Source organism: Perna viridis, chromosome 13 (genome assembly GCF_037379345.1).
Source record: "Perna viridis isolate PV_CMFRI_1.1 ecotype Kerala chromosome 13, ASM3737934v1, whole genome shotgun sequence".
NCBI classification, from domain to species: domain Eukaryota; kingdom Metazoa; phylum Mollusca; class Bivalvia; order Mytilida; family Mytilidae; genus Perna; species Perna viridis.
This window is the reverse complement of record NC_142457.1, coordinates 30,601,506-30,627,526: the sequence shown is the minus strand read 5'-3', so window position 1 is coordinate 30,627,526 and position 26,021 is coordinate 30,601,506. Positions and strand designations below refer to the sequence as shown.

The window sequence follows — 26,021 nt, the reverse complement described above, 5'->3', positions numbered from 1 at the left end:
GGATCCAGATTCGATGAGAGATTTGTTTGGTTTTCCAGGAGAACCAGAAAAAAAACACCATGATAATGAGGATGGTAATGAGAACTTCATTGAGATACTTGAGGGTAAAGAGATGAAGATTATGACCACAAGACAGAGACGTAGATATCAGACATTACCCAAGACAATTCATGAAACCGTAAGTGAGACAACTCAAGATTCCAACACAGAATTCGAAGAGCAAAATTTAAATTCAGGGGAGATGCAAAGTGATACATGCATGGATGATCAGTGGAACATAATGCAAACATATTCAACCAACGAACTGCTAGAGGCTCAGGAATCTGATACAGATCTCTCTTTGATTTTATTTTGCTTGAAAAGCAACCAGGAACCAGCACAGAGTGATGTGGCTATTAGCAGTTCAGCAGCTAAAAAGTTTGTGATAAACAAAGAGTTTTTCTACCTCAACGATGAAGGCATACTTTACAATGTATCGAAATACGGTGTTCGACGATGGAACGAGTTCATCTGGACTTCCTTGGACCTCTCCCAGAAACTCCACATGGTAACATCAATATTTTGGTAATGGTGGACCAATTTACAAAATGGTGCTAGATAGTTCCACTCCCGTCGCAGACGGCAGAAATAACAGCTAAAGCCGCAGTGAATGAATTCTTCGCAAGATTTGGATGTCCTTTCGCTGTTCACACAGATCAATTACGAAATTTCGAGAGCAAGTTATTAAATCCATCTGTGATCTCTTCCATATACACAAAGACTCGTACCACTCCTTACAGACCAAATGATAATGGACAAGTTGAACTGTACAACCGCACACTAATGGATGCCGTCCGATGTTTTGTTGCAGAGCCACAAAAAGACGAATATCTTCCACCACTTGCTTGCGCTATCCGCTCATCGGTCAACAGACACACAGGCATGACACCGAATATGATGATGCTGGTTTGATGATGAAGAGCAGTACATAACTAGCCTTCATAATAACATCCAACGAACACATGAAATTGCTAGGAGAACTCTGAAGACATCACAGGAATCTATGAAAAGAGACTATGATGCAAACATGAAGCAACATGAGTATAAACCAGGAGATTTAGTTTACATCCTCAATACTGCATATATTGAGGGTATGGCGAAAAAACTTGATCCACCATGGAAGGGCCCTGGGATTTTGACAAAGAAATTGTCGCCGTATATCTACAGAATAATGTTTTAGAGGACAATTGCAATAGCCAGTCATGATAGGATGAAACATTGTCATGATCGCCAAACACCATCTTGGTTGAATATCGCCAAAGAAAAACTCGAGGCTGGTGAAGAACTTCTGAATGTATCAAAGGCAACGACTCGTACTGTATATGCCGATAGCCAGATGATGGTTTGTTCATGATTGGATGCGACCGCTATGGGGACTGGAAGCACGGGCATTGTGTGAATATCAGTGAGAATGAGGCTAAGAAACTTGATCAATATCATTGCGCCCGATGCCAGACTCCGTGTTTGTATCCGTTACGGATATAACTATTCATCGTAGACTAACACCACACTTCTTCTTTCAGGACATGGATTACTGGAAATTGGCGAAGGATAAAGAGAAGGCACAGAAGAGAGAGTACGTGGAGGAAAACAACAACCAAATACCACCTTCGGATGTACCGTCAAGACTACCAACCATGACGGATGACGAGATAGCGAGGATGGAGGTAACGGTTACACCGCCTGAAGTTATACCGGGAGTCCTGAGAAGGGATGTTGCAAAAGAACCTGTGAGTGAGGAAGGACACGACTCAACAGAGGTTGATGTGTCAAGGGAACATCAGAAAATAGAAAAGGAGTCACATCAGAGCAGTGAAGAAGGCGATAATACGGAAGATGGTGAGGAGTCAGATGAGGAAGAAAAAAGAGGGTGGAAGAGGCAGCGTAAAGATCTAGAAGAACCATCCAAAAGACAGTTGTCCGGGACATGTTTAATGTACCCACGGACGAGGAGGAAGAGGAAGACAAGGAAAAGCCAAGAAGGGATCGTAAATCACCTTGTCCTGTGCCTGGTTGCGAGAGGAGGTTACTGAAGATCCGGGAGCACGTCAACCGGATGCACCTACCATGTGTAATGTGGGACAATCCTAATCCGCCAGTAAGACAGTCGCGTTACGATCAACTCAACAGAATTAGATGGAAAGTGCTACTCTTCATCTGAAAGATTATAGGAAGCCATTCATTGTTTGACTTACTCGCCTGGTGTGCGGAGAGAGTAGACAGCCTGATACCATCAAGAGCGGTAATGCTGGGGAGACAGATAGAACAAATGAGGAGTCTGACAACAACTATGGACACGTCCCGTCTTCGACCGCTACACCGTGTACCCACCAAACCATACTAGCGTGTTAATCCAGTGACGGTACCAGGTAGCCTTCTTGAGATACTTTACACCAGAAAACAGGGAAGTCTACATGAACTTCGGAACAGATTTTATGACAGACTCAAGTAGCTTGGAGATGCCAAAGGGCAAGAGGGGACCAAAGAAGACTCTCATGACCAGATCAATAATGAACCCTGATGCGGCCCAACCTGAATGGGATGAGGCGCAGTCGGAAGATGCCAACGGCAGAGTCACTTTAGATCAGTGTGGCAAGTTGGAGGAGATAGACTCTGAGAACGAAGGAGAAAGGTCAGTTGAAGCAGTCCAAAGAGTAGTCAAGGTGGGACGGCAACAGTATACCTTGGTGTTAAGGGGTAAAACCCTTGACATCAGCGGTAACACTTATCGTCGCCAACTCAGGAGGACGTTAATTAAGGAGCCATGTCCGCTTGATCCTGCTATACAGGCCTGGATGTCTTCGACACACATTTTCACCTCGACATAACGAGCAAACGTCTGATGGGAAACCTAGCATTAACCATGGACGGTTGGACAGACGAATCGATGGAACGGCCACCGATGGTTACGGTCAACCTGGTAGGTGGAACGCTTATTTATTGTGAGCCAGAGGCCTACTCAGCCGCCATCCCAATCGACGATAGATTGAAAATCGCAGATGGTGTTCACCCCAAACGAGTCCAAACGTTGACACAGACTGAATTTCGCCACTTCAAGACGACTCTAATTAAATCTACAAGAGTAGCCGCCATCGGAGAAATAGGATTGGATAGGACTGTACCTGAGAGGGATTGGGGAGACCAGAAGTTGTTTCTAGAGACAATATTGCCAACATTGGAACCCCTGGGGAAGCCTATCATACTCCACATCAGATCTCACCGGGATGACAAATTCAGTGTTTTGTACTTCCTTCTCCTTAAATTAGTTGAAAACAAACTTCCAACCAACCAAATTTTCATACTCCACTGTTTCACCGGAACTGAAGAAATTGTAACTGCCTTGCTCAACTTATTTCTTAACACTTATTTTGGCTTCACCTTTTTGGCTTCTTTTAAATTACCACAGATCCAAGCGACGATGGCTATTCCAGACAACAGGGTACTCTTGGAGACAGACTCCCCTTACATTTCACCAGAAGGAATAAGCGTGATCAGTCCTATTTACTTAGGAGAAATGGTCAAGGTTGTGGCAAGGCACAGGAACACCACCCCAAAGGAGTTATGCCGGCAGACAACTGAGAACGCCTTCACTGTTTTCGGACAGTGAAGTCGTATTCAACGTAGATCTTCACGGAGGGAGCGCCCAGGTTCCTAGAAGGGAAGATATCTTGACATGAGAGAAGGAAGCGACATGCTTGGGTGTAAGATGGATGGAAGGATACCTGGTCTATGTAAATATTTGATTCTATGAAGATATCATCAAAACCACCAATCCATGAAGGATAATTATGTATATATATGCGTTTATAATCGTTTGTGTTGTGCGGAAACCAAGGAGCATTCTGTGAAGTTTTTTTTTTTAAGTTGCGATGTAAATATGGATTTCAAATAAATAATGATGAATTATCAATCATGGGAGGGAGGATTTAACTAAAAGGAGGAGGACAAAAAAAAAATATATACATAAAACCCGCCGAACCCAAGCCAACCTGAGGCATAAACGCTCTTCCTCTGAGGAAAGGGGGAGAGTGTAGTGTTGCGGAACAAGTCCGGTTTTATAAAGATGTTCCGTAGTCTGATCCGCGTCAGCGGAAGTCGTATGTAGAGTTAGCGGAAAATCAGAAGAACGAAAAAGGAAGCAGATTGAGGTTTAAATGCGAGAGTTTATTAGCGGCGAACCAGAATTGGGTAAGATTTAACACTTAGACTGAAGTAGCCTGCGGGGGACAATCGAACTCGGCCAAGGTTACAATAGCACATATACAAGTATACGCAAAGGAAGTGGTGCTCAAGTGCTTATAACGTGCATTTGGTGAGTTTGGTGCAAAGTGAAGAGGTTGATATTTAATGCCCTATGTATTTACTCAGGCCATAAGGAGTTCTTAAACATTATTCAAAAGAAGTAACTGTGTAATTTAGGTTGTTAATATGGAGCGTTTGTTCTGTATCAAAAAGTTTTTAACCTTGGTAAACATTTCAACGTTATAGTCATCAGACATCTTATCTGATCCAAATAAGAGAAAATTTGAAGTCAGTTGATCAGGAAGTTGAAGTGTTGAGATATGTTGTCTCCTACGCGATTGATATAATGGACAAAATAGTAAGAAGTGATTCGCAGATTCTATTTCGCCGCATTGGCATAATGGAGATGGAATAATGTTTTTGTGGAATAGATCTTTATTTAGCTCGCTACATTGAAGGCGAAGTCTGGCATATAGGATTTGACCTTTGCGTGATCCACAATAGTAATATATTGGTTTCTTGACTACCTCATTTTCGAGATGAGTTTTGAAAATTTTTACTGATGGCGAGGTCTTAATATCATTTGGTAATGTGTTCCATAATCGAATAGTTAGAAAATAATTTGAATATTGTTCTAAAATAAACTGATTGGATTAGGTCAGAATTACGAGTTGGGTAGTTATGGAGTTGATTTACTCTGTTAGGCATCAGAGTTAATTGAAGATAAGGCGGTGTCATATTGTTCAAAATCCTGTACATTAATGTTAATTTGTGATTTTCTTGCTGAACACATAATTTCTGCCATCCAGCTTCTATATATAAATTATTAATTGATGTAAATCTAGTACCCTCTGTAGCTATTCTTGCTGCATCAATTTGAATCTTTTCAACTTTATTTGAGTTTTAGAATAGCAGTGTCTGTATCCCATATTATTTCGGCATTTTTTAAGGATCGGTCTAATAAAAGTTATGTAAAGTTTTTCAAGGGTCTGTGCATCCAAAATTACTTTACATTTTCGAAATATATTTAAACGATTGTATGCTTCGGTTGTAATCATATCAATATGACTATTCCACCCACCGTCATCAGATAATGTAAAACCAAAGTGTTTATGCTGCTTAACTTGGGCTATGATGTCATTATTAAAGTACAATTCTGGGTGATAAGGTTTGTTTGGAACTGCCTTGTTTCTACTGTGGCATGGACAGTCTCTTAGTTGCGTGTATTAAGAGATTTTAACCAACTTTGGAATGCTTGACTAAAAGATGGATAAAATAATTTACATGCACAACTTTAACATATATGTGTACAAATTTGTAAAATGTGTAAAAGCAAAATTATGTTCGTACATTTATGTTCTGTTGCATAGTATGCCGCCCAGACTATCAAATGCAAATTTGTTCGATTGTTTCTCCCGAGACCATTCCAAACTTGTCGGTATTCATTTCCCATATTTTCTGTTTGATATGCTCGGAAAAATTTCATCAAATAATATCAAATTTAAAGCTCTAAAGAATTAATTGGCACTGGGATATTATGATATGACATTAATATCTACCCGAGAAATTAGCTTAAAATTTCGAGTGATATGTAAGATCGAGTTTGAAGAAAAAAGTTTTTTTCAAGTCAAAGAATACAAACAGCAATATTATAAAGTATGCAGAAGCAAACAGAACAAATTGATATCAGATCTATTCTTTTCTGAGGCGTAGACCCCCCCTTTTTTTTGGGGGGGGTGGGGGGGGGGTGTGGTGGTGGTTTGTTAATTGAAGGCATGAAAAATATTTTAGCAGAAGCAGTATTTCTATTTGACATTCTACATGAGTACTGGGAAATATTGATGAATGATCATGTTTTCTTTATTTGGCTAAGTAAAACTTTATTCAAAAATTAGGAATAAGTTTTAAATTCATTTTTAACACCCACGCCCTCTTCCGCTAATGTTATTATGCTTGTTGCCTTTTAGTTTAAGATATACAGATTCCTGTGCCAGAACACGAAATATATATCGTACGAGCACTTATTGTACTATAACGCTGTATTGAACGAGCCAATATAGGTATTTAGTGCAATTTGAACTATTACAAAATTATATATGTAGTTCCATGATGTACCTATTGGAGGTTCGGCTAGACATACAAGTTGGTTTAACAGCCTATTCACTTGAAAATATCTGTACTATGTAAGGAACATTGTTGCTATCTGTACTATGTAAGGAACATTGTCGCTATCTGTACTATGTAAGGAACATTGTCGCTATCTGTACTATGTAAGGAACATTGTTGCTATCTGTACTATGTAAGGAACATTGTTGCTTATTTCATTTCTCTGGTTTATACTTGATTCTTGAGTTTTTTACTATTTGATATTAATGACTTTTAGTTCGGTAAATTTGTTATTACTTTTATTTAGCTACATGTAACTCATAAAAGTTGCAAATTACTCGTATTTTTCTCCTTTTCTTCTTTTTTGCTCTCTTTTGTGTTGTCATTTTGTTCGATTGTTATTTTCTTCAATTAACATACTTTACTTATATATTTTGTAATGAACACGAAGAACATTAAGTCTGCGAACTACTAAACTAGAATATGTAATGGCGACAAACTCCCTGGATAGATTAAGTATACGTTCCATTTATGCAATTCGAAGGGTCATGTGGTATTCTTTTTTTCAAATGCAAGTGTACTTTAAACCAAGAGAGACTATAGCCTCGCATCATTTTCAACATGGAGTGATCCCATTTTTAACATGTTAACCTTGTAAAAACTGGACTTACAGACATAAAAATAACATGCTACTACATTTTTATTCAATAATTTGAGGCTGACCTCTTAAAATTTATAACTATGTGTTTCTGGTGTAAGCCAATGTAGGGTGCGTGACCTACATATGTAACCCAGTGAGAGTATACCCATCTCCGCTCTACTGATACATTGTTATCTGTTCACCTTTAATTCTCGATCTTTTAGTAACTGTCCACTTTAAAAAAATGCCTTGATTTTATCGATACATGTTAGAACAAAATAGTGTGTCCAAATTTTAGAGTAGGGAGTGGGTATGACAGATCCGCCCCAATGAATCCGACCCTGTCAAAAACTGATTTTTAAGTGGTAGCATGATAACTACGATTCAGATTGAAAATGAGATCAATGATTTATATTTAATTTTTATCACTAAGTATATACTGTCAAGAAACGTTTCCAGCAATGTTCAATCATTATAGCAGAATATCTGTTGAAAGACAGTAAGCTAACACAACGTAATGAATCTCAATATCAAGCGCAGGACAATAAGGAACATTTTCCAAAATATCATTGATATCGATCGGATAGAATTTGCTCAACAGCAATTTGGAAAAAAGCTGAAATCCATGGCAAGCCAAAGTGGACAAAAATGAGCATTTTCTAATATTAAGAATTGATTTTGGATTTCTTATATCACAAAACACTTTTTTAATATTAAAAATTCAATTGAATTTCTAATATTAAAATGCGATTTTCAAATATTAGAAATTGATTTTCTAATATTAGAAAATGGATTTGTCGTATTCAGTGACGATTTTTTAATGTTAGAAAATGATTTTGTATTATTAAAAAATGTGACTGATTTTCTACTATTACAAATTCATTTTCTAATATTACAAATTCAATTTTATAATATTACTAAATCATGAATTTGTAATATTAGAAAATGAATTTATGATATTAGAAAATGAATTTGTAATATTATAAAATAAGTGTTTTCTAATATCATAAAATAAGTGTTTTCTAATATTATGAAATAAGTGTTTTCTAATATTAAAAAAAATGTTTTTTTTATATTACAAATTCATTTTCTAATATTACAAATTTCTAATCTCACAAAACACTTTTTTTAATATTAAAAATTCAATTGAATTTTTATTACTAAAAAACATTTTTTTAATATAAGAAATTGATTTTCTAATATTATAAAATGGATTTGTCGTATTCAGTTGCGATTTTTTAATGTTAGAAAATCATTTTGTAGTATTAAAAAATGTGACTGATTTTCAAATTCATTTTCTTATATAACAAATTCCATTTGTAATATTACAAAATGTGTGATATTATATAATATTACTAAATCAGGAATTTGTAATATCAGAAAATGAATTTTTAATGTTACAAAATGAATTTCTAATATAAAAAAAATGATTTTGTAATATTAAAAATTCATTTTCTAATATTACAAAATATGATTTTTGTCCACTTTGGCTTGCCATAGAAATCGCCATTATTTGCCATATATTGCATGACGTCGCCAAAGTATTTGGCACTGATGACGTAGTTTTTTTTTAGCCTTTGTGGCAACGTTAGCAACGTTAAAAATTTGAATTTGGCACCGAAAGGGTTAAACAAAAAATTGTAACCGTCTGCAGGCGTTGACATGAACATTGCTTATGACATTGTAGCACTTAAGTACTCCTCCGTCTAAGAATCAGGCAAAATGTGTATAAGGTGTGCCACATGAAGAAAAAATACAGAGATTTTATTGCATTAGTCTAGTATTCATACCGGATAACCTCCAGAAATAACCATTAAATTTTTTTTTTAATTTGCCTTTTTAAGATATTGATAGGTCAAATTTAGTTGAAATGCACTATGGAAAAATGGCGGGAAAGTTTTCCCGCACTTTTTCCTTATATAAACAGCTTAAAATTATCTATGTCGCATATGTTTCAGGATAAATTTAAATACCATTTCAGTTGTTTTTTAGGTGTATTGAATATATTTGAGGCAAAAAATACCAAATTGAGAAATATGATGTGCCACCCATAGCCTGATTCTTACACAGAAGGGTACTTAATGACAGTTATTTTATGTAGTAGAAAATACACTTAAAGTGTCTTAACTTTCCTGCCGCTTGCGGGCAAACCAATACGGGAAAATTTTCTGTTTTGTCTTCGAATTCGCTAGCCTGTTGATCATGTGTATTTCTAATTTTTGGGATTTTTATGTTTAGGGTATACCTGAATATTTGTCATTTCTGGGGCCAGTCGACAACATAGTAAAATATACATTTGTAAATAAATGACCCATACAATGTGTCCAATCGAACCCCGTTGTTTCTCGATCATTCCAAAGGTTCAGTTTGTGACTCTCTTTCATTGGAAGACAAGTTTCCCTCTGGAATAGTACATAACAGATATTGTTAATCAGTTTTGGGGTTGAAAAAAAAAACAGTTTGTAATTTTTCTGCTAAATTAGAACTAGGCAGATTTTCTACTGTATCATTTATTAAGACACAAGTCTTATTATACTTCTGCAAATTAAACATGGGAAACATTAATCCCCTATTAAAGGAAGCATATGAGCTCAATAAAAATCTTGATGGTGAAGGGTTATACACATGGTATAGTTTTGTAAATAATATGTTTGAATATGTGGGATTAGATATTAAAGATTTTGAATCTGCTGATAAACCTTATATTAAAATAAAATTTAATTTGAAGATAAAGTTTAAAAAACAAATAAGCAATATATACAAAGAAAACATTGTAAGTAAACTTTCATTTATCAATGATAGCTCAAAATTATTTCTATACAGTAAACTTAAATCAGAAATAGAAATAGAAGAATATCTGATAAAATAGCCGAATTTTAAAAACAGACAAATGATTACTAAATTTCATGTAAGCGACCATACACTAGAAGTTGAAATAGGCAGGTATAAAAATATTCCAAGGGAAAACAGATTTTGTAAAATATGTAAAGATGAAGTTGATGATGAGTACTATTTTTTTCTTAACTGTAAACAGAATTTGAATGTAAGAAATAAGTTATTTGCAGAAATTGTTTAACTAAACCATACTTTTAGCCAATATCAACCACTAGATAAACTAAAAAATATACTATCTCCAAAAGCTGAACTTTTGCCAGCAGTATGTGATTTTTTAAAGCAATCATTAGAATTGCAAAATTGGGGTCCATGTCGGTCAAAAGTTGCACAATTGCATATACCTGTTTATATATTGATTTTTGATGTCCAATTTGTATTTTAGGTTTGTTCTTTGTATTGTATTTGCTTGACCCATATGGGTGTAAATAAAGTATTAATACATCCTTTTTCGTAATCATTTAATTATTTTCCCAGTAAATGTATCTTTGAAACTTTTAATATCATATACATATATAATGAAGGTCTGTACAATTGTCAAATGACATCTTAGGACTAACTCATTTTTGTTTCAGTGGACGATGAAATCAAATAAAACCTGGAAGTATTTATATTTCTTGCATTTACACGCGCAAAATTTAATCTGAAGATATAAATGAGGGTATTCACCAACCCGAATAATATCACATTTTATCTAACATATGTATGAAATCTTGCAGGATTCCAAATTTAATAATACGTAAAACACTGAGGCCTCATTCCTTGCATTGCATATGGTTGATAGATTTTGTTATGAATACTTCCTATATACAACTAATATTTTGATTATGATCTTCCTACATATTTGATTTTAATGCTGCTGATGAGGGATTACTCCTTGAAACACGTGTACAGCATATCGAAATTTACAATATATAAAACTGGTATTTTTTTTTGTATTTATTCCATAACGATCTACCAAATTAATGATGATTGCAATGGCGACTTCAAAACTTGATAGACTATTCTATTTTCAAAGTGTATCAGACTCTTTCCAAAGTAGTTGGAGGATTATGTTGCATTAATAGGCATTTTTCAAAAGCTTAAAAATCAGGTTAACTATGGAACCCTAGTCGAGACACACTTTGCCGAGACAACTATATAAGGAACAAAGAGTAATCAAGGGAACGAAGATTTTAGCAGAAATCAAAAGAATATAACCAACGGACAAAGACGAGACATGGGACACGACACACAACAAATAACATGCAATAACAAAAATAATATGTAAAAAAGCAAATGAGCAACTAGGAACTCGAACTCCACTAAATGGGAGAATGGACCAGGTGCACTGATAGGGTAAGTGTCCTCTCCTTTTCTATAAACATCCATCAAGTTGTTTATAAAATGTCGTCCGGGTAGACGAAAGATGAAAAAATTGGAAACTGTGACAAACTGAACAAATTGGTTCTTATGGCGCGGATGGATACACCGTAACGATCCACGAGTGCATGATGAAAACTATGGCACACTGAGCAAATTAGTTCTTATGGCGCAGATGGATACACCGTAACGACCCACGAGTTCAAATTGGTTTTATGGTGCAGATAGATACACCGTTACGGTAACAATCCACGAATTCAAAATGGTTCTTATGGCAGAGGTGGATACACTGTAACGATCCACGAGTTCAAATTGGTTTCTTATGGCGCAGATGGTTACACCCTTACAGTAACGATCCACGAATTCAAATTAGTTCTAATGGCGCAGATGGATACACCGCAACGATCCATGAGTTCATGATGAAAACTGACACACAGAACAAATTGGTTCTTATGGCGCAGATGAATACACCGTAACGATCCTTGAGTTCAAATTGGTTATTATAGCGCTGATGGATACACCGTAACGACACGAGTTCAAATTGGTTCTTATGGCGCAGATGGATACATCGTAACGATCCTCGAGTTCAAATTAGTTCTTATGGCGCAGATAAATACACCGTAGAGATCCACGAGTTCATGATGAAATTTATGACACACTGAACAAATTGGTTCTTATGGAGCAGATGTATTCACCTTAACGATCTACGAGTTCAAATTAGTTCTAATGGCGCAGGATACACCATAACGACCTATATGTGTCTATAACTAGCACTATGACCTGTTACCATTATCAATATGCAGCCCGATTATTGTAATTCAAGACAGGATATCCCTGTATTTTGCTCTTTTATTATTCTTCGAATACTAGTTCTCTATGCAAGTTAACAATCAGATATAGCTAGCACGAAGACCTGTTACATGTACCATTATCAATACGTAGCCCGACTTATGCCGCCATTTTATTTCCAGTGTGATGTGGCTGGGATGAAGGCGTGCCATAGAACAATGCATGCATAACAAGTTACAGAACCATTCAAAACACCCGATTTTGCTGTTCGTGATATAAATATGCTAAATTTGACAATATGTACAATACGAATTAAACATGTTCAAGATAAAATAGAATGAGAATATACAAGGGAAAACACAGAAACAACAAAAAAACAAAAAAAAAAAACAAAAAAAAACAGCTTGTATTGCTCACTTGCTTAAAGTTAAGTCTTTCATGGGCAATAAATTTGACAAGGAGTCGTCCAACAATTTTGACTGAAGAAGACTTCGGTAGGACTTATCATAAGGATCATTTCAGCGATTGACAGTTTCTTTTTATTATACTTTTCAAGACACTGGCTGAAAACTATAAAAAAGAGAAAAAAAACCCTTAATTTTCATCTTTCAAGAGCAATAACTCTTAGAGTCGCCTAACAACTTCGATTTTTTGAAGGCCTTACAATAAGGGTCATTTCAGCAATTGAAATAATTTGGATATACCCAAGATTTTGGAGATACATCCATATACAAAAAACTACTGTCTGACCCCTATGTTCTATTTATAGTAACGGCGGTCATGTTTATCAACGGATCAAAAACTTCCATACCAGTTCTATGTAGGGTGCCCCAAGGAACATTCATAGAAAGTTTGGTTCAAATTGGTCCAGTGGTGTCAGAGAAGAGTTTAAAGAAATAACATTAAAAATAGCAAAAAACCGTCGAAAAGGGGCAATAACTCCAATATGGCTTAACAGATTAAAATAAAAAACCAACAACAGATCTCATCATGCTGAACTTCTTTACTCGTATCAGAATTTGGCTAAACCTAACGGTTTTGGAGATGTATGCGAAAAACTACTGTCTGACCCGTACGTTCTATTTTCAGTAACAGTGGCCATGTTTTTCAACGGATCAAAAATCCCAACAAACGTTCCATGCAGAATACCCAAAGGAACATTCATACCAAGTCTGGTTCCAATTGGAAAAGTGGTGTCAGAGAAGACCTCCAAAACTAGCAATTTACACAGAATAAGGACTAGCACCATTATTTCTCAAGGCTTTTAAGCTTATGTTCAAATACTATAAACGAATAAATAAATGATAATAGAATCACCTTCAGAATATGGTGATGTAAATGAAGATCTGCATTTGAGGAAGATAACAGAATCTCAATTGAAAAAAGCCCTTCATGGAAGAAATATGTAGTACAGCTAAAAACTTTTATTAAACTCAATACACTTTAGATCTCGCTCGTCTACAATTTAATAAATAAATTAGCATTATTTTTTGTAAACTTGTGAATCAATTAACTCAAATAAGGATAAGTAATCAATAGAACCAGGATTCCAGCGGAAATCAGAAAGTAATCCAAGGACAGACTAGACATGGAAAAGACACACAACATAAAACATAAAGTAACCAAAATAATACATACAAAAGTAACAAAGCAACTCGTTGACACAAACAAATACCGAGAGCATTGACCAGGTGTAGTGGTACAAGGTAAGCGTACTCTGCTGATCTAGAAACACCCAACGACTCGCTCATAAAAAAGTCAAGACCAGGGTAGACGAAAGAAAGGAAAACTACGACACGTTAATAATTCAGTTTTCACCCAAGTTGACGACGACCATAAAACTTCAGTAGAGACGACTTCAATCTAGTGGCAACATAAACCTTTTCCAGAAGCATAATTTTAAGGAATCTGGAGATTTGCTTAATTTAGCGGAAACAAGATTAAAGGATTTAGCTAAACGATGTTCCTTCTTTTGGTTCAGATCAGCTATAGTCAGCCTCATACATGCAAGAGTGAATTAATAGGTCAGCAAGTTGAGAAGCACAATTTCTTTCCATTGGAATGCTGGCAGTTTGTAAAAAAATCAATCACACGGGTGAAAAAATAAAAGTATAAAGAGTCGATAGGTTTTATTTCTGTTGTATGAAAATATTAAACTAGGAAAAATGATATATAGCAAAATTAAATAAAATTTTTGAACTACAAAAAATAAAGAAAAATACAACATAATGCTAAGAAATATGTACGCTCAAATTTAACAAAACTAGGGCCAAGTGTCATTGAAGCTGGTATATATTGCAATACTCCAAGTGAAAGATTTTGTAAATCATTTAATTAAATGGAATTTTTTTAATCGATTGTCCCATATATATTAATTCACTCCCGAGACATTTTTTTTCACACCATTTGATATAAATTCTAATGAACATTCACAAGTCTCCTAAATCCAATCATATCACAGGAATCAAATAACACTTGTTTGTATTTTAAGACGCTCTCCCGCTAAGAGAAACGATAAAAAAAAAACCAAAACTTACATGTCAATGAAAAATAACGCATCTTCAATTCCTCTTTTTTATGGTTAGGTCTCCAAATTGCAATTGTTTTCACATAATAAGCATGTGGTATGATTTTTTGGGGTAAGAGTTAATCATGCAAATATTGTTTTCTCTGTAAATTGTATTTGACTATCTCAATTTATAAAACAATATGGAAAATAATCTTTATTACTTCAATGGTGTAAATTCTTATGAAGTGAAGATGAAATGGGTTGACTTGAAAACCTAACTAATACTGGTGTGCGTGTATATTCTTAAAACATAATCCAAAATTTTCCCTCCAGGCATATTTTAGTAGGACCCTCTTTGGATTATTCCCCTTTGTTAACCTTGACAACAAGACGCTATCAAACATAATGCCGGAAATGCATGGCAATGGAAAAAAACAAAAATGCCTATATTGCCATAGGAATATCACGTTTCCAATATAACCAGGGGCGGGTCCAGGTAAGGGCGTAATGGGCGTACGCCCCCCCTTTAAAAAAAAAACTATCGTTATAATCTGCTAGTATTGTATTGAATGATGGCAATTTATCATATTCATTAATTAAACAAATACTCTGATTTCTTTTTATACTGATTCCCCAATTTGATGGGTCATCATCAACCGTAAAATTTCGTTTCTCGGAGTCCGGCGTGTTCGACTCTGCGATTAGTATCCATTGTTGTTGATGTGATAAAGAATTCGCAAAGATGTCGATGTCAAAAACAAAACGTCAAAAGACCTTAAAATCTTATCAAGGTGTCTTGGACACCTTTTTTTAAACAACCAAAACGGTAAGTAAATCAGTATAATACATGAATTTTGGTTCTTTTGTGTGACACTAACTTCGATTCCCCATAGCCATTCTAAATATACCGGGGGGGGGGGGGGGTATATTACTATATATACAATACTGGGTATATTCTGACAAAAGGGGTTGTATTTTCAGCTAAATTGTCTAAAATGGGGTTATTTTATGTTTTTAAGCCAAAAAAGGTCCAAAAATTTATTCTACGCCCCCCCTTTCAAATATCCTGGACACGCCCCTGATAACGAAGCATGCAATCAAAAACTGTACCAACAATTCACCCGAATTCGTTTATCTTATTCCCGATAAACATGCATGTTAATACAGTTCAAATTTAATTAACAATTAAAAGCCAGACAACTGGAATTCTGATCAGTCAACAGGTGCCAATTGGCAAAATATAAATAAATTTGCACACAAACATTACTGAAATGGTCCTATACATTTAAAGTGTACTATACCCGTATTATATATTATATGTTCCTGTTTGATGTGGCCTGCAAAAGCTACGAAAAATAAAATAATTGTAATGCTTAATACGAAAGTGCTCATTCATCCATATTGACCGGAGTAATCAAGCTATAAGGTGCACATGATACTACATCGAAGATTAAATATGATAGATCAAGAATCAGCCAACTATATGTGCATGTTGTAAATGTTTTCTGTAAGCACTCCTATCACTGTACCCTTTACCACATACATCACATTTATAAGGTTTATCACCTGAATGTGTTCTCATGTGTCTCTGAAGGTCTCTATTCTGAATAAACCCTTTACTACATACATCACATTTGTAAGGTTTATCACCTGTATGTGTTCTCATGTGTATCTGTACACTTTGACTCTGATTAAACCCTTTACTACATACATCACATTTATAAGGTTTATCACCTGAATGTGTTCTCATGTGTCTCTGAAGGTCTCCATTCTGAATAAACCCTTTACTACATGCATCACATTTGTAAGGTTTATCACCTGTATGTGTTCTCATGTGTATCTGTACTCTTTGACTAGTACTAAAACCTTTACTACATACATCACATTTATAAGGTTTATCACCTGTATGTGTTCTCATGTGCGTCTGTAGGTGTTGACTCTGATTAAACCCTTTACTACATACATCACATTTATAAGGTTTATCACCTGTATGTGTTCTCATGTGCGTCTGTAGGTGTTGACTCTGATTAAACCCTTTACTACATACATCACATTTATAAGGTTTATCACCTGAATGTGTTCTCATGTGTCTCTGAAGGTCTCCATTCTGAATAAACCCTTTACTACATACATCACATTTGTAAGGTTTATCACCTGTATGTGTTCTCATGTGTATCTGTACACTTTGACTCTGATTAAACCCTTTACTACATACATCACATTTATAAGGTTTATCACCTGAATGTGTTCTCATGTGTCTCTGAAGGTCTCCATTCTGAATAAACCCTTTACTACATGCATCACATTTGTAAGGTTTATCACCTGTATGTGTTCTCATGTGTATCTGTACTCTTTGACTAGTACTAAAACCTTTACTACATACATCACATTTATAAGGTTTATCACCTGTATGTGTTCTCATGTGCGTCTGTAGGTGTTGACTCTGATTAAACCCTTTACTACATACATCACATTTATAAGGTTTATCACCTGTATGTGTTCTCATGTGCGTCTGTAGGTTTTCTCTATCACTAAACCCTTTACCACATACATCACATTTATAAGGTTTATCACCTGTGTGTGTTTTCATGTGTGCCTGTAGGTGATGACTTATACTGAACACTTCACATTTATATGGCTTTTTGAGTACTTGCTTTTTTGGGGGTGTTTTTATACATAGATCATTCATTTGAAATTTTTTATGACACGTGTCATCAGTATTTGACATGACAATAACTTGACGATTTGATTTACTGCCATTTACCTGATCATGCTTATTGTCTTTGTATTTCAGTGCCTCTTTGTATTTCTGTTTACACAGTAGATTTTTCATGTTTACATTTCCACTGTAGTTATGTGTATCAAAAACATGTTGTTTTAAATGAAGTTGCAAGTTAAAAATATTTGTCAACTGTTTTCTACATATAACACAAGTGTGTAAACTTGTATCCTTAACTGAACAGTTGTCTACCTTGTCAGGCTTGGAGATTTTAAGACAACTATTAGCAGAATGAAGAATGGAACTCCAATTACTATTATCTTGTTGATGAGAATTGGTTTGATGTGACAGCATGGCTATTTGTAAGATATTTTCTTTGATGTCTTCTCCATGTGTCTTAGAATGATGCTTCTTGGCCATTAGTTTTAGTGGAAATGTTGATTTACAAAGCTGACATTGGTAACGGTAAAAAACAGTAGCTGGTGCTGGACACAACAACCACTCTAATTTAGTGCTATGCTTGAATTGTAGATGTTTTGACAGAAATCTATCATCACTGAAGCAGTATTTGCACATAGGACATCCATATATTGCTGAAAAAAGAAAATAATCTTCCTGTTGACAAATGAAGCATCATCTTTCCAATAACCAGGCATCATTGCTTAATATAAACACATTTGAGGGAAAATTTTATTTCCAATTTTAAATCCATTAAATATAAATTATAATGAAACTGTCCAAATCAATTGAAAGCAATTGGAATGATTCAATGCAGCATACACACTTCACTTCAGTCATGAATTTAAAGAAAAAGGTTAAGTCTGAGTGATGTTGCTTCAGTGATAGGATAATTATATCAAAGGAACTGGTAGTACAACATCATAGTGATTCCTGAGCAACTTTTTAATGTTCACCATTATGGCCAATTAACATATTCTTAACTGATTCCAAAGGAATTCAAAAGCTTAGGTCACTGCATAAAATTTCGTTGCAGTCTTGAAAAAAATGATAAAAAAAAAAAATCAAAGTTAATCCATAAATGATGAATCGGTGGTATTTGTTGCACATATTTGAACCCTAAAAAAATAGATCGAAAATTACAACAAATAATTAAAGGAAATCATAATATGAGGTCTAATATTTCTTGGAATTGCATTTTGCCTAAAATGAAAAATAATTGAAGTTCATGTTTTTAAGCAACTTTGTATCCTACTGGATTAACTCTTACCAAAATATTGCTGAAACTGTACTGGTAGAATAAACAGATCAAGAAATTCAAGTTAAAAATAAGTACTTGCATTGCTTAACTCGTGACGTTATACACGGGTGTCATGCTTTTGAGCCAAGTTTTAAAATGTTCACTATTTTATTTGTGCCAAAATCCATTTAATTTTACGTAACTTTACAGGAAACCATAAGGTAAGGTAAGTAAACAATCTATTAAAGGTTTCAAGTAGATTGTTTTAACAATTTGTACTCATACAAAACTAATCCTCAGGAGTAAAAAGTTGTATATCTTCCTGAAATTTATGACAATTTCAAGATGACTACATGAATTTTTAAGCTGTAAATGCAATTTAAAATGCGCAGGAAAATGGGTCTGTTGCCGGAAAATGGTCATTTTTCACAGGATGTGGTGCTCACCAGGGATAAAACAGTGTCCAAAGTGCTATTTTTCCAATACTTGTTCCCTCTGATGGTAAATCAAGCCATAAATTGTTCATTACATTTGTAAGTGGAAAGTCAGGGATACCCAAAGGGATCACTCATGAGAAAAAAGTTGTGATTTTTTGCAATTTTTGGCTTCAGATTGGCCTAAAACCGAAAGTGGTTAGTATGTGAGGCAGACATCATTGTTCTGTAGAAACCTGGTGAACACTATGGATCCGTTCTGTTGTTGTTAGAGGCCGAGAATTGAGGTCTGCCCCTCAAAAACTCACATTTTTTTTTGTGGCTATCTTAACTCAAGACCGCTTGTTCAGTTGTCAAATTTCTATTTTTGCTAAAACTCTGTATAGTATAACCTCGCTTTAAAGCCTATTCATGCAGCTTGCACATGAAATCAAATTGTGGTTTCCAAAGCCCAAAATAAAATTGCCAGAACCTAAAAAATCGGAAAACTGCCAATGACTGTAATATTACGGTTCCAGCATGGTAAGGGTTAACTTTAAAATTACTATCTTGCTAAATGTCCTATTTCAATTCATCAAATGTAAGCAAGGAAAACAGATGGCTAATGGAGGATGTACAAAATGTTTAAGTAAAATTATGATATAAAAAGTATTATAATGTTAAATACACTTGTAATAGGCTAAAATGAAATAATTAAATTTTGGCACAAATGAAATACATATTGGTGTAAAAGCAATGCGTAAATTACAAATAACCTACCTTCTCCATTGATGAACTTAGGTTTCAGTAAAGATTTGACATCCAGTCTCTCTATTCCAAGGTCCTTACCATAATCTGCACCATACCATACAAGTAGCTCTGTACCTGATGGAATTTCTTTAAAACTTCTGTAATATATTTCTCCTTTGTGCTGATAAGCCACCAGATTCTGCTCATCTTCGTTTCTTGCACAATTTACATACCTCATCCAATTTGACTTAGATATGTTGAAGGCATCAACAAAGTGGCTGGGGCTACCATCAACATACACCTTCAATGAAAAAGTTTCAGACTGAACTTCAATCTCAATCTGTACACAATGCAAAAATCTAGATTAGGTTTTATCTACTTCTTGACAACTAGATACATTGTGATATCATATCAGAAGGCAGAGTGATATAAGCTAATAATATGAAGATTTGCTGTTGACATTAGTTGTGGTGTGTCTCTAATTCCAAGATGATAAAATTTCAGTTGACAGCAAAATTGTGAGGTTTCTTATGAGGTTCTTCAAAACTGTTGACATGATTGCACCATGGCTGATAATAAATGTCAACAAAAGATTAAGCACCGAAATATTCCAAAGGAATCGGAGATGGAATGGTTATATAAGAGAGTAATCAAGGGAACCAAGGTTATAGCGGTAATCAAAAGAATGTAATCCAGGGACAAAGACCAGACATGGAAAACAGACATACACAACAAAGAACACAAAGTAACTAAAATCACACACACAAAGTAACAAAAGTAAATGAGCAACTCGGACTCCACTAAAAACTGGGAGAAAATCTCGTGAAAATCGTGAAATCTTAATATTGCAAAATACAAATTTGTCTTATTTAATTCATCATCATTACAAACAAGCCTTGGTTTTAACGTTGCTTTTCTTTAAAAAAAAAAAAGCAATTAATGTTGAAATTACATACTTAACTTGATTTGATATTTTGCAATATTCAACTCGAACTCATTATTAAATAACTATTAATATACTATGTCAGAACACCATATCAGTCCTTGATTAGTTTTTTGGACTGTCATTCATTTCCACTCTCAAGTTCTCAACCGAAATCTGGACTATAACCAGGTGCCACTGGCTATGCAGGATATGTTTACCCTTCAGGGGCACTAGACATCACTCAAGTTTTTGTGTGTGTGTGTGTGTATGTAAATTCACACTGCCAGTGCTATTGTTTTTTGTGTGTGATGTCTTGTCTTCTTTGAATTCAGTTTTTATGTGTTATCTAATATATTCAGTTTACTACATTATAAAAATATATATTCTTGCCTACATATCCTGGAAAATAATTTTCTGATCTCGGTTCAGAAACTTAATACATTGTACAATGAAATATATAAATATTATGTATTTTGGCCATGTATTTTTATGTATATTGGCTCGTCTACAAATAATAATGTTGGGAATTGATAAGATTCCAGATCGATGATTGGTGTTTGAGAGTCAGTGATCAAATTTAAGGGGGAATACTTGCTAAATGCAAGTTGAAATTTAATTTTATTAGTATAAATTATTTCCACTTACTAAAATTTGCCAGTGGAATTATAAATGTAATGTAGGTAAATAACCCCAAAAACTTAAATTTAGCGAGTAAATTTTCAGTACTTGCTAAATTTAGTTAGTGGAAAAAAATTCTGAAATTCAATCTCTGACCATATTGCCTCCATTACCATGATTTGCAAGAAAATGAAATAAAACAATGTGTTGACTATAGGCCTGCATCCACTCAAATCGAAAGGCAACAAACTGAATTGCCCAATGTTACAGTAAAAAATAGAAAAAAAATTGTCAACAGAAAGATAAAGTCTGGTCAGACAAGAGAAAAGATGACTTTGAAAAGAAGAATAAAGACAAAATCTTAATAACATGAACAAATCAATCTTGGGGCTCCCCAAACAAAAAATAACTGGATGATTGGTGCACTTCTTACAATTAGCAAAATGCAAAGTAAATGAGAATGAAATTCTTTCTATTTTTAAATATAACAAGCATTCTGAGACTATTGCAAAACAATACATAGAAGTTCAAATTGTTGAACAGATGCAGCAGGGATTGACACCTGCTTTTTTTCTGGCAGTAGTCCAAGGACTAGTAGATACACAATTTTTAGTAGTCCCCTAAAAATCAAGAAGACATAAATAAATCAACAGGGCAGAGTGAGACTGTGTGTGTGTGTGTGTGTGTCAAACAGAGAACACTGTCAATTAGTTATAGTCTTGTTACTGTATGTACAAATTGTCTAGTATTGTTGTATTAAAATTGCTATATAAACTAAGTCTTTGTTGGTGTTTGCTATTCCAAGTGCCAAGGACCTAGATACATGTTTGTTGACTAGAATATTTATTCAATTTCCAAAACATTAAGTTTGGTTTTATTTAATCACTCTTGTTGGCATCAGCGGGTTTCTGTCATAGGAATCAAAAGCGATTTTTAGGTTACTCCTATTAAGAGAACTGTTTCGATAAAATAAATATAGATTCTCCATCAGTTGACTAACTTTGACATAGAGATTGATTGATTTGCAAGCTTCTTTGCAAGCAAGTTCAAGTCTATGTGCTGAGCAATGGACTCCTAGGATAAACTGGCGATCAAGTTCATCTCTTAATTTCTGAATCACACCATTCTTTGAACCAGTCATTACACTGGCCCCATCGGAACCAAAGCCAAACATTTTTTTCCGCCATTCATCACCAAAGTGAACAGTCAACATGTGTTGTAATGCAATTAAAATACCATGAGAGAATGTTTTTGATACCAACATATTTTGTTTCTACAACTCCCTTTGTTGCTGTTCTTAAGATATAATACTTCTGCTTCTTGGTGAGATTTATCTGTTGCTCCATCTGATAATAAAGACACAAATTTTGACGAAGTTAAGGCATTAGATACTTTACTATGGACATTTGTAGCAATTGCAGCAATTGCAGCAACAAACTCAAGAGCACCCTTGTCATTTCTATAAGTTTGCCCAATATTTAAACCCTTGGCTTCATCTAGGTCGCAAAGCCATGTAAAGTCGGTAAAGGACCGTCCAGTCTTTGCCAAAGCATGAGCATTTCTAAATAGAAGACAAAGCTGGGGTAAAACTGCTTTATTCATGCTGAACAGTGCCTTCTCTGCATCACTTGTTCCAGGCTTACAATGCTTGCCTGGAAATTTTAAACTGTGTTTTATGTGACTGTTTGAGGTGTTATGTGCCCTGATACTCTCAAGTTTAAATGTCCTACAACCATTTACAAAAGTTCCAATTGATTCATATTTTCGACACATTTTGCAATACATTTTGCCCTCTCAATTGGTTACATGATACTCCAACCACTCAAATAATTTTAGCCAATGCGACTGAAATTCTCTAACCTGTACAGTTTTATCATATTCCTGTTTCCTTTGCTTTACTTCCTTGTCAGTTTTACGTTTTTTTGGCGATGGACCAGCATAATTTGTAAGAAATTTCTCCATAAGTTAAAAAATTATGGGAAATGCAGACACCATTTTATTGGCTTCAGCAGTTGACCGAAAATAATGCAACGGACACGAAATACATATTTTGTTTAAAATCATCGATTTAAAGATTAGTTTTGGTTAAATCTTTTGGAAACTTAATTTATGACCTCAAATTCAAAGAAATTGGATGTATTATGAGGACATTACCCTTAAAAGCACTAAAAATTTTCATAAGTTACGTTATATCCTACTGATCATAACTAACAACCAAACCGACCAATCACGACTCCTAAAACAGTCACACAAAAATCAATAATGTAATCATTCTATTTTTTAACCGTAGGTGAAAGAAACACGTTCCAGAAGTTCATTTCTGTCTGATGGCTACAATAATATGATTCACATAACAATGAGACGCAATTAAGTCATTTTCAATACTGAATATTTACTAGTCCCGTGGACTATTTCTACCCAAAATTTCAGTAGTCCACAGCCAGTTTTAGTCGCCTCGGGCGATCGGACTAGCGGAAATGTTGATGCTTGTGCAGGTTTGCAAAGTATTATGCACAGACAATTGGACAGATTAGGTTTCGAATTCAATACAATTCTTAACAAATAATTACCTGATCTTTTGTTATATCAACATATTGTCACACTGAGTAATCAAGGGAACCAAGGTTATAGAAGTAATCAAACGAATGTAATCAAGGGACAAAGACCAGACATGGAAAACAGATGTACACAACAAAGAACATAAAGTAACTAAACTCATACATACAGAGTAACAAAAGCAAATGAGCAACTCGGACACCACTAAAAACTAGGAGCATGGACCAGACGCACCGGTAGGGTAAGCCTTCTCTGCTTTTCTAGAAACACCCCCAAGTTGCTCATAAAAAGTTAAGTCTAGGGTAGAAAAACGAGAAAAGGAAAACTATGACACGTCAAATAAATCGGTTTTCATGGTGCAGATGGATACACCATAACGATCCACGAGTTCAAGATGACGACCATAAAACTTCTGTAGTGATGACTTCAATCTTGTAGCAACATAACCCTGTTCCAGAATCCTGTTTGTTAGAATTCTAGCGCGATTCAAAAAGTCGGTGTAGTTTCTGCAAGCTCTGGCATAACGTATGAGCTGTGATATGAACACTCCATATGCAGGTGCTGAAGGGATGTTGCCACAGATGAAAGGAAAGTTGACAATTCTGAATGAAAAGTCATCACGTTGTCGTAAAGTTTGATTAATAGTTTTCCTTTACTATTGATTTCTAAGTGTAGGTCAAGATATGAGGCTGACCTCACAGTGTCTGTAGTAACATTTATCTCAAGTTCTTTGGGGTAGATGCAATGTATCAAACTGACAAAATTGAGAAAAAGTTAACAGGTTTTCCTTTGAAAAAAGCACGTAAAACTGAAATTTTGGTAACTTCTGAAAAAATCAGCTGAGCATTAACAATTCAAACTTAATCTGCAACTTATCGAGGAAGACTTGCATACCAAAAATCATCTCAATATCTCCAAGTGTTTAGATAAAAAGTGTGGAAAACTTAAATTTAGGTATATTCTAAGGGCCATAACTCTGATAAAAAGTGATGCAAAACCTTTACTTGATCTGTAACTCACATACCAAAAATCAACTCAATATCTGCAAGTTTTAAGAAATAAAGTGTGAAAAACTTCAGGTAAATTTTTCAAAGTTCAAGGGCCTTAACTTGTAAGAAAATCAGTGAAGCAAAACGAGAAGTAAACTTAATCTGTAACTCAATAAGGTTCCACTATATAGATAAGTCACTGCAGATAATTTGTGGAAATAAAGCTATATTGAGACACTTAAACAAGCAAATCCAACATTTTTTTTTCCTGTAAAAAGTATATATTTTTCAAAACCTTACATTATGGAGATCCATAAAAAAAGATAGATATTCTTTTCTACATGGTAACGTAATAAAAATATACGTCAGTTTTCATAACAAATTTTAGGTGCCTTCCCAAAATTACTTGTCAAAAAAAAAAACAAAAAAAAAACAGGTTTTCTAAAACATAAGGCACTTAAAAACTGCCAGAAGAAGAAAGTTGGCATGGTATAATTGTAAAAAAGCAAATAAAAAGTGTACCTTTTTCTGCTCATTTGTTCAAGATTTTAATTCTTGAAGTTTGCGCGAAATTTTGCATTTTTGAAAAACTTTCTGTTGCTGCAGGGAAGAGAATCCAATCCAACGAGGATCTGAATCTTTCTGGATAGCTTAAAGCATGCATTTTACACCTCTTTACCTTCACAAGTATTGCATCTATTTATGAACGATTGCTCTACTATACACAACCAATATTTCCAACAAGTTTCACTTTTTATTTTTAAGTTTTACAAAATTTTCACATCGAGATAATGTTAACATGTTTTCTTCAGAAAAAAATTGTAAAACTGAAAGTTGGTACTTAAATTTTGGTTAATTCAAGGGCCATAACTCTGACAAAAATCAGCAAAGTGAAACAAAACCTTTACTTGATCTGTAACCCATCAGGGTAGACTTACATATCAAAAATCAACTCAATATCTGGAAGCTTTTAGAAAAAAGTGTGAAAAAAGTAATTTCCTCACTGACAATGTGACAGACTGATGGATGGAATGCAAATCTTAATTTTCCTTCTTCTAAAGCCGGAGGGAGACTAAGAAGCAGATGAAAATGAATCATGTACCACGAGGCATTTTCATCCAGGCAGGGTTGTTGTCTCTTTTATACATTCATACTTAAATATATGATATTAAAAATATACATGATATGGATTTCTACAGTTAAAAAAATGTCCAGAACATATTCATAATTCAGGATTTTTCTGAGGAGCGATGCCCAAGGTCCCCCTAGCAATA

The 26,021-nt window shown here is 34.7% G+C and overlaps 1 protein-coding gene and 1 pseudogene across 3 annotated transcripts in view; both read right to left on the bottom strand.

The window, feature by feature from the left end:
• Window positions 1-14,184: 14,184 nt before the first annotated feature.
• The window catches only part of LOC148600306 (uncharacterized), a 31,718-nt gene continuing 19,881 nt past the window's right edge, over window positions 14,185-26,021 (bottom strand). For all 3 annotated transcript variants that reach the window (XM_088557834.1, XM_088557832.1, XM_088557833.1), the window contains 2 exons: window positions 19,690-19,960; window positions 14,185-17,891 (listed from right to left, as the gene is read on the bottom strand). In XM_088557834.1, coding sequence (XP_088413960.1) covers window positions 16,051-17,891; window positions 19,690-19,960 — 2,112 coding nt within the window. In that variant the 3' untranslated portion in view covers window positions 14,185-16,050. The remainder of the gene's footprint in view (window positions 17,892-19,689; window positions 19,961-26,021) is intronic.
• LOC148600307 (zinc finger protein 862-like) lies at window positions 19,970-23,050 on the bottom strand (annotated as a pseudogene).